This window comes from Nesoenas mayeri (assembly GCF_963082525.1).
Source record: "Nesoenas mayeri genome assembly, chromosome: 5".
In the NCBI taxonomy this organism is placed as follows: Eukaryota; Metazoa; Chordata; class Aves; order Columbiformes; family Columbidae; genus Nesoenas; species Nesoenas mayeri.
In genome coordinates, this window is record NC_137548.1 from 57,804,154 (window position 1) to 57,820,041 (window position 15,888).

General features: G+C 40.0%; 1 protein-coding gene across 2 annotated transcripts in view; it reads left to right on the top strand.

The window, feature by feature from the left end:
* Window positions 1-2,078: 2,078 nt before the first annotated feature.
* The window catches only part of IPO7 (importin 7), a 34,676-nt gene continuing 20,866 nt past the window's right edge, over window positions 2,079-15,888 (top strand). Inside the window, exons 1-4 of one of the 2 annotated variants that reach the window (XM_080344884.1) lie at window positions 2,079-2,177; window positions 11,249-11,330; window positions 12,956-13,109; window positions 13,474-13,632. In XM_080344884.1, the coding sequence (XP_080201010.1) occupies window positions 2,094-2,177; window positions 11,249-11,330; window positions 12,956-13,109; window positions 13,474-13,632 (479 nt within the window). In that variant the 5' untranslated portion in view covers window positions 2,079-2,093. Of the gene's footprint in view, window positions 2,178-11,248; window positions 11,331-12,955; window positions 13,110-13,473; window positions 13,633-15,888 lie in introns of those variants that run through there. The other variant, XM_080344885.1, reaches the window with a different exon arrangement.

Sequence of the window (15,888 nt, forward strand, 5' to 3'; positions counted from 1 at the left end):
CATCCTCTCTGGTTAGAGGCGTTATTGCTTTGCTCCTCCAGTACAAAGAGCATTGAGATTTGATCTTGTTATCTCTGCTGTGACACAAAAGCATGAAAAATACTTTGTTGTAGCGTTTTTTAATGGTATTGAACCTGCAGTATTTTATATTTTTCTACATTGTGGGCAACATCTAGAATTGGAGCGTGACTGCAGATCTGGGCAACTTATATATAGAAGAACATCCTTTGACATCATGTCCTGAAATTATGCTACATTGCCACTTGCGTCTTCTGGGTCTGTAGAAACCTGGGCATTCATAGCTTCTTCACCGTTTAGTTTTATAAACAAGGCACTCATTTTCATATTTGCAATAAAATACTCCACACCTATGTAGTGTAAATCAGTTTTTAATATTACGTAAAAAAAAGAAACAAACACACAAACCTAAAAAAGCACATAAAACAAACGAGCAAACAAAAAAAACCAACACCAAACACCAACAAAACAGCAGTAAGAGAAACTGAGAAATCTGGTTTTTAGTCCAGCAACAATAATGGAAAAGTTACTCATTTGGAAAATTTCTATACAAAAGCAAGTCTGTTAAGCTGTTTCATAGATGAAAAGACAGCCTAGATAAACCTGACTAGTGCAGATTTTGCCAGCTGAGACGGAACTGGTTTGCCTGCCTTGGGCCATTCTCTGGGACGCTGGCCAACAGAGAGAGAGCGGCCTTCAAAGCCAAGCTGGCTCCATCCAGGCAACGTGCTGGGAATGGCCGGTGGCCCACGCTAACTCTGCCTATGGGAAACGTTTGCAAGACCACTAGCGCAGTAGGGTGGCAAAGGGAATAAACTTTTAATGTGGCATTTCCTGAAACTGTTTGACTAAACAGAGTGTCCTCTATCAATTTCCTAAAATGTATCACTTCTAATTTGTGTTATTTTCTATGTCCATCTGCATTTCTGCTTTTCTATTTAACAGGCGGTTTCTGTTAATGTGTCTTCATTCCAGGGTTGTTCCAGGCTGGGCTGTTGGAGAAACTTTTTTCTTGATTGTATTACCTGACTGTTCAATAAACTGCTCTCACAGACATTTCAAGTATATCACTGCATGTCATCCTCCAAATTAAGACATGACAGTGAATGACTCTATATACTATAGAATAAATTTTACAGATCACTATGCACCTAACTTATAAATAGTACTGCTTATTTTATTGTGACTATTCATGTAAGTGAAATTACTTCAGTGCCTAAATGCTTGTAGGCTAAAGTGACTTACAGAGAACTGACCTAAGCTGTCCAACTCTGTGACTGAGCAGACGCCTCTGGAAATGACAGCTCTGCTCATATTGATTTTCTGACAAATTTATGACACATCTTCGGGACTTTTTTAATTTTTTTTTGCTAAAACTAGCAGAACAAACCACCGGATTTCACCTGATGCTCAAGAACCGTTTGCACCCTGTGCCCACGATAGAGCGAGTGCCTCTAGGGACGCCCATGGCTCCGCGCATCCCTCTGCCCCCACCAGCCACCCAAGTCACCCCGCAAACGGGAACCTTTCGTGGTAAAAGGAGAGAATCTCCACAGAACAACGGATCCCACTGAAATCTTAACGCGGCCGATGAGTTCGGGGCACAGCGTGTGTCCCCCACCCCTCGCCACGGCGGGCAGCCCTGCCCGGCCCAGCGCGGCCAGCGGCGCCTTCCGCAAGGCCGAGGTCCCTTCGGGCCCTCACCGGCCAGCGCCGCCCCGCGGGCTGCCCCGAGCCGGGCACCGAGCCCTCACACGGGGAGACCGAGCGGCGCACCCCGCTCTGCCCGGCCCTCCCTCAGCGTGCGGGGCCGGCCCGGCGGGCCGGGGGCGAGCGGCGCCGGGGCGCGTGGCGGCCGTTGGACTACAGGTCCCGTGGCGCCCCGCGGCGGCGGGCGGGGCGGGCGGCGGAAGGGGCGCCGCTCCCTGGCGGCGGCGGGGGCAGCTCTATCCGGGCCTTTGGCGCTCTCCCTTCCTTTCGCGCCGGCGGCCGCTGCGAGGCGGCGGGTCCATGTGCGCACGGCGCGGCGCGGCCCCGGTCCCTGCCCCACGCCTGCTCCTCTTCCCCCCGCCGCCATGGACCCCAACACCATCATCGAGGCCCTGCGGGGTACCATGGATCCGGCGCTGCGGGAAGCCGCCGAGAGGCAGCTTAACGAGGTGAGGGCGCTGACGGGGCCTGGGCCGGGGCCGCGGGCGCTGCGATACTGGAGAGCGGGAGGGAGCGGCGCGGGCGGCGGGGTCGGGACAGGCCTGTGTGAGGGGGAAGCGGGGCCGGCCCGGCGGGAGCGGCGGGAAGGGGCCGAGGGCGCGGGGAGACGGGGCTGCGAGAGAGCGGGCGGAGGTTCCACCCCTCCCCAGTCCCTCAGCCCCGTCTCCCCGTGCCCTCGGCCCCTTCCCGCCGCCGGGCCCCGCCTGGTGTCACGGCGGCTGCGGGCCCGGCCCGGCCGCCCGCCTCGCATTGTCCCCGGCACATGGCAGCGAGGCCTCTGGCCAGGCCAGGCCGTGCCGTGCCGGGCGCGGCTCTCCGGTCGGGGGGTTGGCGGCAGAAAGCGGCGCGGAGGAGGCCCCCGTTGCCTTTCCCGTCGGTAGCAAATTATCTCCATTGTCTTTCTGCTCAGCTGGGGAACGGAGAATCCATAGAGGGGTGTTTAAACCCGTCGGTGGCGCAGGGCCCCGCCGGCTCAGAGGCCAGACCGAATCCTGCCTGGGACTGACTAAGGGCAGCCTCTGGGTGTGGAGGGCAGTGATTTGTCAAGGACCCCCATTACTTAATAAGCAGTGCAGCCTAACGGTGGCGTGGAGTGAGTTCAGAAACATCTGGTAGCCTGGCGCTGTCTGGAGTTGGTACAAATCCTTTGGACTGGGGCTGGGCAGCGCTGCTGAGGTAGGTGTGTGTGCTGGGTGTAGTATCGACATGTGCCCGAGAGACGGGGGAAGACAAGAGTTCCCAACCCACATGTGTCACTCGCTTAGACTACGGTAACATCTCACATTCGGATATAACAAAAGCAGCAGGTCCTAGTTCCACAGGTTTCAATTTTGTATTTTTGTTCTGCTTAACTCCACCTGGTAAGTGAAAACTTTTCTTTATTGACAAGGCTCAGCCATGGGACGTTTAGGTACTTTGTAAAAAAGGTGTTCTAGTGTTTGATTTGGAGAAAAGGTGATAGCTTGATGGAGGAGGTAAAGGATAAGCCTGTGTGGCAGCTCTTGTAGTGCCTTCAGTTGGCCCTTTCCACAAACATTTTTCTTTGTTGCTCTTAAGCAGACTTTAGGGCTGATAAAATAGGTTTACTGCAACAGATGTTCAGCAGAGCATAGATAAAGGTGAGCCAAATGTTCTGCTGACAGAAGAGAAACATTCAAGAACTGAAGGTATGGTTTCTCATATTATAAAAAATTGTAATTAAGCTGAATTCCTGCATGTTTATTAAGTGAATGACAAATAAATATTTGGTACAGTTTAAATAAATAGCTGTAAAATTATTCAATGTTTAATTGAAGTTTGTATAAAGTAATTGATTATCTTTTCCATATACTTTAGTAAAAAGTGTTGTAGTGTTTCTTATTTAAACCAGAAGTGCAAATAATGTAATTACCTATAAAGACAGTAATATATATTAAATCTTAAGCTGGCTCCAAAATGCAATTTTTTGTGTTCTGTGCATGTCGATATCTATATATAGTAACTTGCTTGAAATCTATTTTAGCTATTTTCTGCAGGTATTAAGTTGCTGAATGTGCAGGAAATTACATTCTCTTCCAGTTGGGATCTTCAGCAAATGGCTAACTCTGTTGCATGAAGGATCATGCTCACCAGCAACAGTTTTTTATTCAGATTTTTGAACTGAAACATTATGGTGTATTGTGTACTACATAAGTGTTAAATTGGCATGAAGTCCAAATATCTGTGCCCCTTTAAAAACAGACATGTGTAAGAATTCTTTATGATTGGAAATATAGTCTCACTGATCTTGCACAGACCTTTTTGATAAAAATATTGGTTAAACCCTAAATCTGCAAGCACTTGTATGTATCTGTAGTTTTAGTCACATGATGGTCTTTATTTTGCATAGGTTTATTGAAGTCAGTTCTGCATTTGCTTGCAGGATACTGGTCTGAATTTGTGAGCTATTAGGGAAATTGTGTTACCCATTAGTATTTTATTTCAGGTATGAGGGTCTTCTTCACTCTAAAGATGAAGTCATTCAGCAGTAAGCAGTATTCTTGCACATGGCCAGGCACACACAAGTGTTTTTATAATTTAAGTTGATTAATTGTCCTTGGTTGACCTTTTAGTTTACCTTTAATTTGTCTGAAGTGCCTCTTTTGAGCTGATGAGTCTGGTTTTCAGTAGAATGGTCCTTTTACCTTATCATAAAAGAATGTGCTTCAGTCAGTAATTGATATTCCTAGTTAATGGAAGAGTTAACTATCTAGATCTGTCTTCGTCACACTCTATCAACAAAGTTTCCACTGACTGAAGGAGGGAACCGAGAGTATGATTCTTGGTTTATCCTGGCTTTGTTATTTTTCCTTTGACCTTGGCTAAGTCATTAACTGTTCTATGCTATATTTCTTCTTTCTCGAAGTTTTATCAGGTTATATTGCCTGCATATAAAATGCTGTGAGAAATTTTGGAGTTGAGATATGCTAAAAAAACTGCAGGTATCTGAATCTGTTTGGCTTCACTTTGCTCGCTGTGAAAATAAGTTATAGGCAATGATACCAGTAGTTCTTGTGTCCTACAGCTTCCTGTGTAATTTCCAGCTGGTGATGTACCCTGAGGTATCTGTCCCTGTCCTACAGGGGAAAGCTGTGTTTTACAGGGACTTAGAACCAGACTCTTCAAGTAAGATACTGGAAAGCAACAAGATGATGTTGCCTTCTGAAACAGTCTTTGTACTACGTATATAAAGTGTTTCCCAGAAATGGTGATGAGAATAGGTATTTTTAACTATACAGCTGTGGAATGGCACTCTGAAAATAATACACAGTGTTGTTTCATCTTTTAGCATCAACATATTTATAAAGGCACAGTTGCTAGATAGTACTTTCCTTGGAGGTTTCTTCTTTGCGATTCTAGAGAGTTTATAGCTTATGTATGTCTTGTGAGTATCTGAGATTAACCCCAGTGCATCTGAGCTATTAAGACATCTTGAGAGCAATCCCCAATAACTCATCATTTTTTTAAGTCAAAGCTTAACAAAGTTTGCTTACAAAAATGTTATTCTGTTGCTCTGCTGAAAAATTGCCTTTCAGAAGTTACGTTATGCTTAAGCTTTCTTATGTTCTAACATAAATGACAGGAGAAGGAGAAATGCTTTAGCTTGTTGACTAGTCACCAAAGCACACCATCAATTTAACAGAACGCAGTAGGGCCTAGTTCAGTGTCTTTCATTGCCTGCTTAATAGATACAAATGTCAGAACGATGGAATGATTAAATTAAATGATTGGACTCTTGACTACTGAGAGAGCTGGAGTGAAAGGTTGTCAAACGGGAAAAAGCAAGCTGGTTATTACGTGGTCCCTTTCATCTAGGAATTTTAAAATGCTGAAATGCTGTTTTGGATACTGTGGGGTATGTATTTATAGTGTTAGCCCCATCTTTTTTTTTTTTTTTTAACCTTTTTTAACGTGGTCTTCGTGTGTAACACCTACAACTAGATACTGTAGTGTAAGAACAAGAACAGAGCCCGAGTTTCTTGGCTCTGATTATAAGACCATGGACTGTCTTTCAAGGTTGTGAATGTGACATTTTACCAAAAGCACTTGTTTATTTTCAATTTTCATCACTTCCCTTATCTTCCATCTATACATTTTGATGTATGCTAGATGGGAGATGCTTTGAGAAAAGGATGGTTTCTACACTGTATGTATCAAGGCTGGTCCAACAGCAGAAATCCCCTTGGGGGCAGTAAGGAACCGATGGAGCTTTGTCTTCATTGGGAGTAACTTATATTCTTGTTGCATGTTGACCAGTACAAGGTAAAATCCTGGCAGGCAGGGCAACTTGCCACTTTCTCATGACTTAGCAAATAGTTACTGTGTGTGCTTAGCTAGCCTTTGCTAAGAGCACATTCCTCTCTTCCTCTGCGAACAGAGGAGCAAATAGGCTTCAGAACTTGCAGACGGCATTCTGATGAAATGAATGTCAAGGATGTTTGTGAGATCTGATAAGCGTGCATGTATTTTTTGTGGAGCTTTAACTGGATTTACATATACATTGTAGCTACATGAGAGGTGGCAGAACTAGCTTGCAAAAACCAGAGGTCAGAATGACTTCCACACCTGCTGAGTTCTTAAAAAAGAATTGAAAGAGTTCTACGGGGCGATTTGCTGATTCAGCATGGCCTTGCAGTTCCTGACCTTACCTTTCTATTAAAAAAACCCAAAACTGTTTCATCTTGGTCTTAAAGTTGTGTTCACCTAGTCCTGTTATGGTCTAGATGAAAAATCGCATGTAGATTTTTTTTTTCAAAATTGGAATGGCAGAGATGCGTTGAATTTGTATTTTTTCAGTCCCTTTAAAAATAAATTGTAGCCTTTATTTAAATGTGTGCTACTTTGTATAACTATATAAGTAACCAAGCGTTCTAGTTCAGCAATATATGCTAAATATTAGCCATGCAATTTGCATTTTTGGTAATGGTAAAAGAGGTGCCTATAGTAGCATGTCTGTTACGGTATCTTAAATTCTCAATGTCCAAGAAGAATGCATGGAGGTCATTTTACCTGAGATTAAGCTTCTTGTTTTTATCATTTAGTGACATGCAGGTTTTGCATAAGATATGAACAATGTTAGTATTAAAGATGGATGTAACTGACTTTAGTGGCTATGATTACTGGGGGAAAAAATGCTTTTCCACATCATAATTAACTGTTGATAGTTCATACGCCATGAACTGGTTTCTTTAATGTTCACTTCAAACTTCATTTATATTTCAGATTACGTAGCTTGTGTGACACATTACTCAAAAAGGTGTTTTAGCGCTTGGCTAACAAACTGCTAGGAAAATCTGCAATGAAATTTGCAAAAAGATTGTATGTTCTGGAGCAGTGATTGATATTAACAGACAGTGGTACAACGTTTGTGGTCTGATAGAATACATTCCTCAACTAGTGAGGCTGCATAGCAAAGATTGCTCTTGGGAAAAGTCCCTGAATTCTTTGGCTGTTGGACAACAAAGTCATACCAGTGACACGACGTGTTGGAGGATTCGTAAGGGGGAAGGACTCAAGATGCATTTTTAATTTTTTTGTTTTTTTTTAAAAATATTGAGTTACATGTTGGGAAGCAGCCCGTGTGACAGAACCACTTTTTCAGTTCTCATTGTAGTTTTCTAAGTTAATATTTATTATAAAAGGATATTTATAAACAAGGAAACAGATAATAAAAGACAAAGTTTTACTGATGTCAGAACTCTATGAAGTCATAGAAATTGTTTCTATTCTCCATACATCTTAGAGTATGTGGTAGCAGCCATTGTGAAGTCCTGATTTTAATTCTGGCATACTGGAGCTGTGGGACTTCTGTGTAGAATGATACGACCTGACTGTGACTTTTGCTGAAGTGATGTCCGTGCACCCGATTCTTCTGGAGCCTGAGACACATGTGGGCCAGCAGAATCTTCTACATTCACATAGTTCCCTGAGAGACCTTTGAAGTATTCTGGCGAATCGCATGCACTAAAATCAAAAGCTGATATTTGTATAGAATATGTACCTAAAATAGGTGTGTTTTTGTTTGGTTGGGTTTTTTTAGCAGTGTTGTCAGTGAAAAGGAACATGGTGTCATAAGAGGCAGCTGTCTTTGGAGAATAAAAATACTAAAGATTAAAATAACTGAAATGGATGTGTGTTGAATACTTTTGAATGCTGTATTTACAAAGTTGGCATCTATATGGTGTCTTACTTGAAGTTCAGTTGTTTTTTCCGGGTGCCAATAAAACTTTGGATGTTCTTTCTAATAGTAATGCAAAAGCAGGGAGCAAGTGACAAGTTACTGTAGTACTGGGTTTTTATTTGTCCCTTAGTACAAACATGCCTTCATGTAGCTGTCCTCACTTCTCCCCACATTTCAGTTTCTCTGGAATCACCTTCCTTTCCATGGCTCAGGAAGGGGCCATTGTAAACAGTTCGGAAGTCCTTTATACTCCATATAGAATGCATAGAAGTGTTAATGTAGCTCTGTGTGAATTTAGTTACAAACTGAATGGATTAAGAGGAGGCTCGTTTGGAAAGTACAAGGGATTTTACTTATGTCACCTTGTGTTGTTTCTAGTCTGAATCTCTGCTTTGAACCACTAATGGTGATAAAGTAGCTCATCCTCATGGTTGTTTGGTGTCTGATACTTGAGATGTTAATAAGGGTAATACTTTTAAGTTGTTGGTTTTTTTTAAAAAAAAAAGATAATGGTATAGATGTTTGGTCCTATCCTTTAAAACTTGTGACAGTTCAAAGAATCTGGTGAAAATATATTAATCCCACTTACTAATATACTTGACATTTCTAGGGAGCTTCTGTAGCTTGATACAGGCATAAGCTTAGTCCTGTAGGTTGATTGGTTTGTTTGTTTGTTTAATGAAGAAAACATTATTCTTTGATATTTTATTAAATTTCAGTGTGTGGCAGTTTTGTACACTGCTATCTATTTTTTGTTGGTTTTTGCTTTTAAGACACAACATTTTTCTATCCAGTTTATTTTGTTATTCTCATGAGTTCCTTGATAGTTCTTAAGCAATTTCCATGTTTTTTAATTGAAATAGATAGTTTTTATTAAAAGGATAGTTGTCCTTTGTCATGAAAAAGGGAAAGTAATTCTTCATTTAAAAAATTGTAGGATTAAATAATTGTCAATTTCCAAACATGAAATATATTGCAGATTTTACTATTGAAAAGGTAGCTGTTAAGTTTATCATACCCGTCATGGAAAGACATCAGTTTGCACTTTTAAGTCCATTTTATGCCCACTGTAATTTGACCTTATTTGCAGGTGAGTTAAAGGTTATTGAAACAGAAAGCTTTCTTCAGCAAGTTCATAATAACACCTTTAAGTACAGGAGGACTTCCAGTGACATTAATGTGAGGCATATAATTGAACACTCTGCTGAATTAGGGTCTACTGTCATTGGGTATTTGTTGCAGGAGAAGTAAGAGTGCCTATTAATGTTGCTTAAGAAACAAGGAACTTAATGGGCCTGGAGCTGTAGTAGAAATTAATAAACAAGTGAATTTTATTTAAAATGTATTTATTCAACCGTTACAGAACAGTTGAAAACAAATACTTGTTTTTATTTGAAAGTGTATTTGCTTTTTCAGGACTTTGGGGATATCAGAGGGCCGTGGTCAGGAAGATGCGAGCTCATGTTGCAGTGTCAGTTACTCCCAATTCATCACAACACGCTCTACAAATAAATGGTTCAGTTGGACCAGACGCGGGTGTTGCTTCTGTGGGTTTTCTGAGCCTGTAGGTTTGTAGTGCGCAGGATGAGTATGTAGTAACATTTTAACATTTTGGGGAGATAAGTCAAGATCATCATTTAAAATCAGTTTTAAATAACAGGAGATAGAAAACAAGCTACACTAATCGACTCCTAGTACAAATGCATGAGCAAATGTCGTGTCCCAGGCTGTCCCTTTTACGCTTGCTTGTAGTAGAACGTACAGGAGATATTTGCTTGGGGAAGTTAAAGTTGGAGAGAAGAACCTGGTACTGTAGGAGTGAGCGGGGCAGTGTTACACACTTAGGAGGAATGTTGACATCATTTCATACTGTCAAAAGAGCTTTCATCCTACTAAAATAATAGATAATTCCTGATTTTTTTTAAAAAATGATATTAATTTGCTCTGCAGTAACAGAGACAATTGTTTTTGATAAATTGGTGGTGTAATTTTGATGTTTTTCAAAGTATTAATGTATTTTTTTTATGTAGGGAGTAACAAACTAAGTAACAAGTAGGTAAGAGGTGTTTTCCTAAGAGTTTAACAGGTTAGGTTGTATAGATCTACGCAGTTGTCTTTAACAGAAATGTTGCAAAGAGTGTATGAAACAATATTGACATATCAGTGAAGGTAAATCAGAAATATCTTGGCAATTTGAATCTTGCAGTCATTAACCTAGAAGGGACCCCTGCGGATCATCAACCCTGAAGCGAAGCTCTTTTGAAGTTAGATCAGGTAGATGGGGACTTGTCCAACTGAGTTCTGAATATCTCAAAGGACGAGGTCCCACAGCCTCTGTGGGCGGATTTTTCAAGACCCTATCTTCCCTTGTGATTTTTTTTTCCTTTTGAAAGGTAGGAATTTCCCACAGCATCGCTTTTGTTCGTTTGCTCTTATTGCTTCGGGGTACCATTCAGATGATGACTCAAAAAAGTTACTACTTAACCTTAAGGAAAATTATGTTGTTTTCCATTTATAGAAAGTGGAATTAATTTTTAAGGATTACAATTTACTTTTCTCAGCAAAATTAATATCTCAGAGTTTTTGATGCTTAGGAAAGGTGGATAAATAATGCTATAATAATATGAAGGTTAGTTTCCTTGTATTGAAAATACAATCTAGCATTTAGCGTACCAATGACATTTCTCATTCCTGTAAGAAAAAACATGTTTTCTTCTTAAGTGAACTCTTGCAAATCCTTGCAAAGTTGTTACTCTGACGATGTGGATTTGTTTAGGTCTCCGTACTGTTTGCTGTTGTATAGGTTTGTGTGCAGTTGCTGCAGTGACACATAAATGGTCACTTGAAGCTGTTTCTTTAGAAAGATGAGCTGAGTTGGACAGGTTTGCTTAAGGCTGGGCTTAGTTTTAAAACATAGTTGCTGTCTGTTTCTTAAATTGTTATATGATGAATTCATACCTTGTTAAAGGTCAATGTAAACTTGCTGCGCTTGGGTTTTTCTGGCTATTTAGACATTCTTCTTTCAACTAAGTATTTGTTCTGCATGAGGAACGTGTTTGGTGGCTGTAAAATGATTTAATGATTTCTTCAACTCTACCTTAAACGGTCAGGTTTTTCCTCCCCCATGCTGTCTTCAGAATACAGTGAGCATGAAACTTTGGAATGCTTTGGTTGATTAGCTGACTACTGTGAAAGTGTCTGAATTGCTGGTATTCTATTGAGTGCATTACATCATTATAAAGATATTGTAAAACCTAATGGGAGTATTCAAAAATTTAACATATTATACCTAAATAATTCTCTTTTTTTGACCCTCTACAGGCTCATAAGTCAGTGAACTTTGTTTCAACTCTGCTGCAGATCACTATGTCTGAGCAACTGGATTTACCAGTGAGACAAGCAGGCAAGTTTTCAAATCTTTTTTCATTGTATCTACTTTAATGGTGCATACACACAAGTACATACATAGATACTGTTAAAGAATTCCAATTATTTTAATCTTAAATACTCAAAAGGTGGGAGTCTCTCAAGTTACAGTCATCTTGAACTATATTTGGCACTGTTCACTGAATAGGGAAGACAGAAAGGAAAGGTGGCGGGGTCTTCAGTGATTGCTTCTCTTTATCTCTGGTGAATAGTGGTCTTTAGGGAAACAGAATGGTTTATGATGCTAGAACACCTGGTTCAAGGAAGTGATTTAACAATGTCCTAGTAATGCTAATTTTTCTAAACACTTGAAGTGGAAGAAAACAAATCATGTCTTTTGGAACCATGTTGATTTGTGCAGAAGCCATCAGTAAAATTGGATATTGAATATTAGCAACTCCAAACATCACCTTAGTGCTACTACGATTACTTGAAAGAGGTTTCTGATATGGTACTTCGGTGGTTTTTCTGACAGTTCTGGAAGTGTGGTCTTGATCACTTGTTTGGATCTTCCATGTAGTAGATCATTCTCAGTTGTAGCAGAAGCCTAACTTGCATTTTCATCTTATTGCTTGGGAGTACCGTGCAGATGATGACTTGAAGAAGTTACTGCTTAGCATGTATAACATGCAAAAAAAAAAGGGAGGGGGGGGACAGTGTCAAAAACAATCTCTGAAAATTCACCCTTGGTGTGAGCCAATTAAACACCAAAGCAGTCTTTGGAGAGTAGAGACAACATGTACAATGCATAGCTTACAAAGCGGGCAGGTTTTGTGAGGCAGTTAATGGCATGATAAATCCCACTGGTGACAAGTTGAAATCTGTATCACTTCAGTCTTGTAATGGCACATATCTGCTGAGTGTCTCTTACCTTTGCAGACCCTTTCAGAAACACTTTGATTTCTGAATCTTCAGAAGGTGCATATGAAATTTGGGAAGAGAAGTTTCTTTATGGATTTGTACATAGAATTAAATTAATAGCAACTTTGTTCTTAGTTTGTAGTTTGAGATTTCCTGTTGCATTTTGTAAGTCCTTTTCTTTCCAAGTGCTGTAATCTATATTCTGCCACCTAAGCAGTTTGGATTTGTTGTCAAATGGTAAATGCAGACATTTGTGCCAGCAGCCTGATTGCTGTGAAGTGCTGTGTCCCATAACCTTGGTGTAAAGCAGCTCTGTTTCTCTTTAGCGTTCACTTTTGTATCACAAACTTCAGATGCTTAGTTGTTTTATATAGTCATTAGCATTGATTGGCTTTGTTTGAATGACAACACTGAGGAAATAATTATAAAGGATTTTTTTAGAAGTGTATTGCTAAAGTGTTCCACAAGTATTTAGCTGTAGCATAGGTAAAAGCAATAGGTTTAGTATTTTTATACAAAAATACATTCTTCATATAACTAAAAATATAGACATAACAATAAATGGCTAAAATAGTATCAGTCTATTAAATTATTAGGTTAATAGTTTGCATGGTGTATGTATTTTGATTCCCCAAGTCAGAAATGGTCAATGCATTAGTAATTTCAGTCCTATTTTGCAAAATACATGTTTGTTCTGTACTTTGAATGGCTATCATCTGATTTGCCACTTTTGTCTCACAGGGGTTATCTACTTGAAAAATATGATAACCCAGTATTGGCCCGATCGTGAAACTGCTCCAGGAGAGATCCCACCTTACTCCATCCCAGAAGAAGACAGACACTGTATTCGTGAAAATATTGTAGAAGCCATTATTCACTCTCCTGAGCTGATCAGGTATGCGGTTTTAACCTGGTTATGAATTGGCTGTGGTTTCTGACTGTTGGGGTTGGGTTTGTTTTTGTTTTTGTGGGGTTTTCTGCACAACTAAGATCACATGCATGCTAAGCATCGTTGTCATACACCGTGTAACCTAAGCATAGAACTAATGTAGATGGGAAATCAGTTTTCGGTTTGTGCAGCGTGTACAAATTGGAAATTCCTCAAGTGGGGAGTATTAAGTAGAAAGTACAGAACTAAACCTTCTAAACGAAACTTGAAACAAGTGTAAGGTTGGGCCATATTGACTGTTTCAACACCACGAGAGTATTTTAAAAATAATAGCAGTAACTTATTTACTCATTGTATGTTTGATTTCCAGAGTACAGCTTACTACTTGCATTCACCATATTATCAAGCATGATTATCCCAGTCGCTGGACTGCAGTTGTAGAGAAAATTGGATTTTATCTTCAGTCTGACAACAGTGCTTGTTGGCTTGGAATTCTTCTTTGTCTTTATCAGCTTGTGAAAAACTATGAGTAAGTTTTTTCTACCATATAAACCAGCAGAATTAATATAGTTATGTGTATTTTTTGTATACTGTATTTATATTGTGACCATGTAGAGTTGTGTGTGAGGTTGTACAAAGGTGATAAAAATCTAATTTTAGAAAATATTCTTGAATAATCAATATGCAGATCTTGGCTCATGTATCTTCTCCATTACATAATTACAGAGAAACTGCCTTCATTAAAGGCTTGAGATCAGAAAAAAAGAAGGTGTTATAAAGCCTTAATTTGGTAGTATTTTTTATGGTTTTATAGCAGTAAGAAAGTCTGCTCAAAATCCTGACTTTTGCAGAAATTATTTATTTAAACCAGGTTTAGACAATTTTCACTCTGGGTATTGGTGACAGTAAACATATAAAGGTTTCAAAGGATAAAATATTGAATGCTAGGAAGTTCAGAATTACTTGACTGGCTTTGGTATGAACCCTTTGAAAATTTTGATAGCATCATCCAGCCCATCATCGGAAATCTTTATCAAAGGCCACTGTTCTCCTGGATGCGAGGCACTGGCCCCCCATACAGCAGAATGTTCTTTGCCCTGTATTTGCTGTTATGCTCAGAGCTTTGAAGCGGGGGCTGCACTTCGAGAAGTTCTGTGGAGCTTTGCTGCTGCTGGTATAGGAAGCTCGTTTGAGCTGGGTCTGAGAAAAGTGCAATCCTAGAGCTGGGGAATTGTAGCGGAACTGATGGAATCCACAACTTCTGCAAAGCACTGACATGCGTAACATCTTTGTTTCAGATACTTGAATGAACTGTTGCATTTAAAATTTTCACTAATTCCATGAATTTTATGTAAATTAGTATAAAATAAGTGAATATCGGTTACTCAAAAATTCTTGTTTACAGGAAACCTATAAAGACCTTTGTAATCCCATGCTGGAGTTTTTTTCTGTGGCTGAAAATTGCAAGTCTTGCTAGGAAAAGAATTAACAAGTTTCTCACTTGATTTTCAAATTAAACATCTTTAACCAAATATACAGCAGAGATCTGTGAGATACAAAACATGAAGTATTCACTGATAGTGTATTATGGTTATAGCAATCCTTGTTTAGGGAAGAATTTTGGAAGGAGCGCAGTCAGTTGCGTGATGAACTCAGGTAACAGGTGTGTTTGTATCTTAGTTGATCAAACCCTTTGAGACCAGCAGCTGCTCGTACTTGTTCAGCTTTCTGGTGAGGCCAACAAGGTTTGGTTTCACAAATCATGTAGGAATATGCACATTTCATTGTGCAACAATATGGGTGTAAGCAGACTTTTGTAAAATTCGTTAAATTCCTTATGTCAGTTTGGGGAGGATTTTTTTTTTTAATGTGAAAGGTAAAAATCTTGAGACTTCTCAAGATTATTTCTTTTTTGCCCAAGATTGTTTCTTTTTTGCCCAAATCCAGCCACCAAGATCAAATGGCTGCTCTTTGCACAGTCATTTTTTCTGATCTGTTTAAATTGTGTCTTTTGTGGAAATTAGAAACTGAGTTTTCCTGAGCAACGTTTAGTCCTTCTATTTTGGTTTCAATTTCAGAAAATACATGGAAACTATATTATTGATCAGAATTTTTGAGCTCACTGTTTTGTAGTATTTTTATGGAACGTCTGGCAGCAGACTGAGTTGACTTATATTTCTGCACATTGTCACTACTTAAGAGGCTGAACATCGATACTTAATATTGGTGAAAAGTCTCCCAAAAATGTTTGTGTTTTAAATATTTCCAAGAGTATTGCAATATTAATTGCTTAAACAAAAAAAGCTGTGCAATCAGAGCCTGCTCAGGGTGCACCATGTGGCCCTGAAGCCTACATTCTCTGTCAGATTGTTAGATTTGGGCAAATTAAATGGTAAGACGTGAGAGACATCACTGGTAAACTGTGAGTGACCTCCCGGTTTGCTTTCTTCGATGTCAGTGAAGTAATGTAGCTTCTGGAAATGTTTTGATAAATTGTGAACTCTGATAAACGTCTTTCTGGAGTTTTACTGACCAGCCCAGTGTCTGCCACCCTTGGCAATAATCGCGTACTTTTTGCTTGCGGTCTTTGTAGCGCTCTGATTGCTTTTCACTATAGGAATGATGTAGCTGAACATGATGTAGTGTTCAAAGTGAGCAAGTTGGCAGGAGTGCATTACCAGCAGGAAACCAATGTGGATATATAGTGGAGTAATGGATGCTCAGCAGTTTTCTAACTTGCCTTTTAAGTGTAATGTTGTCTGGCTATAGCTTTATTTTGCTTTCT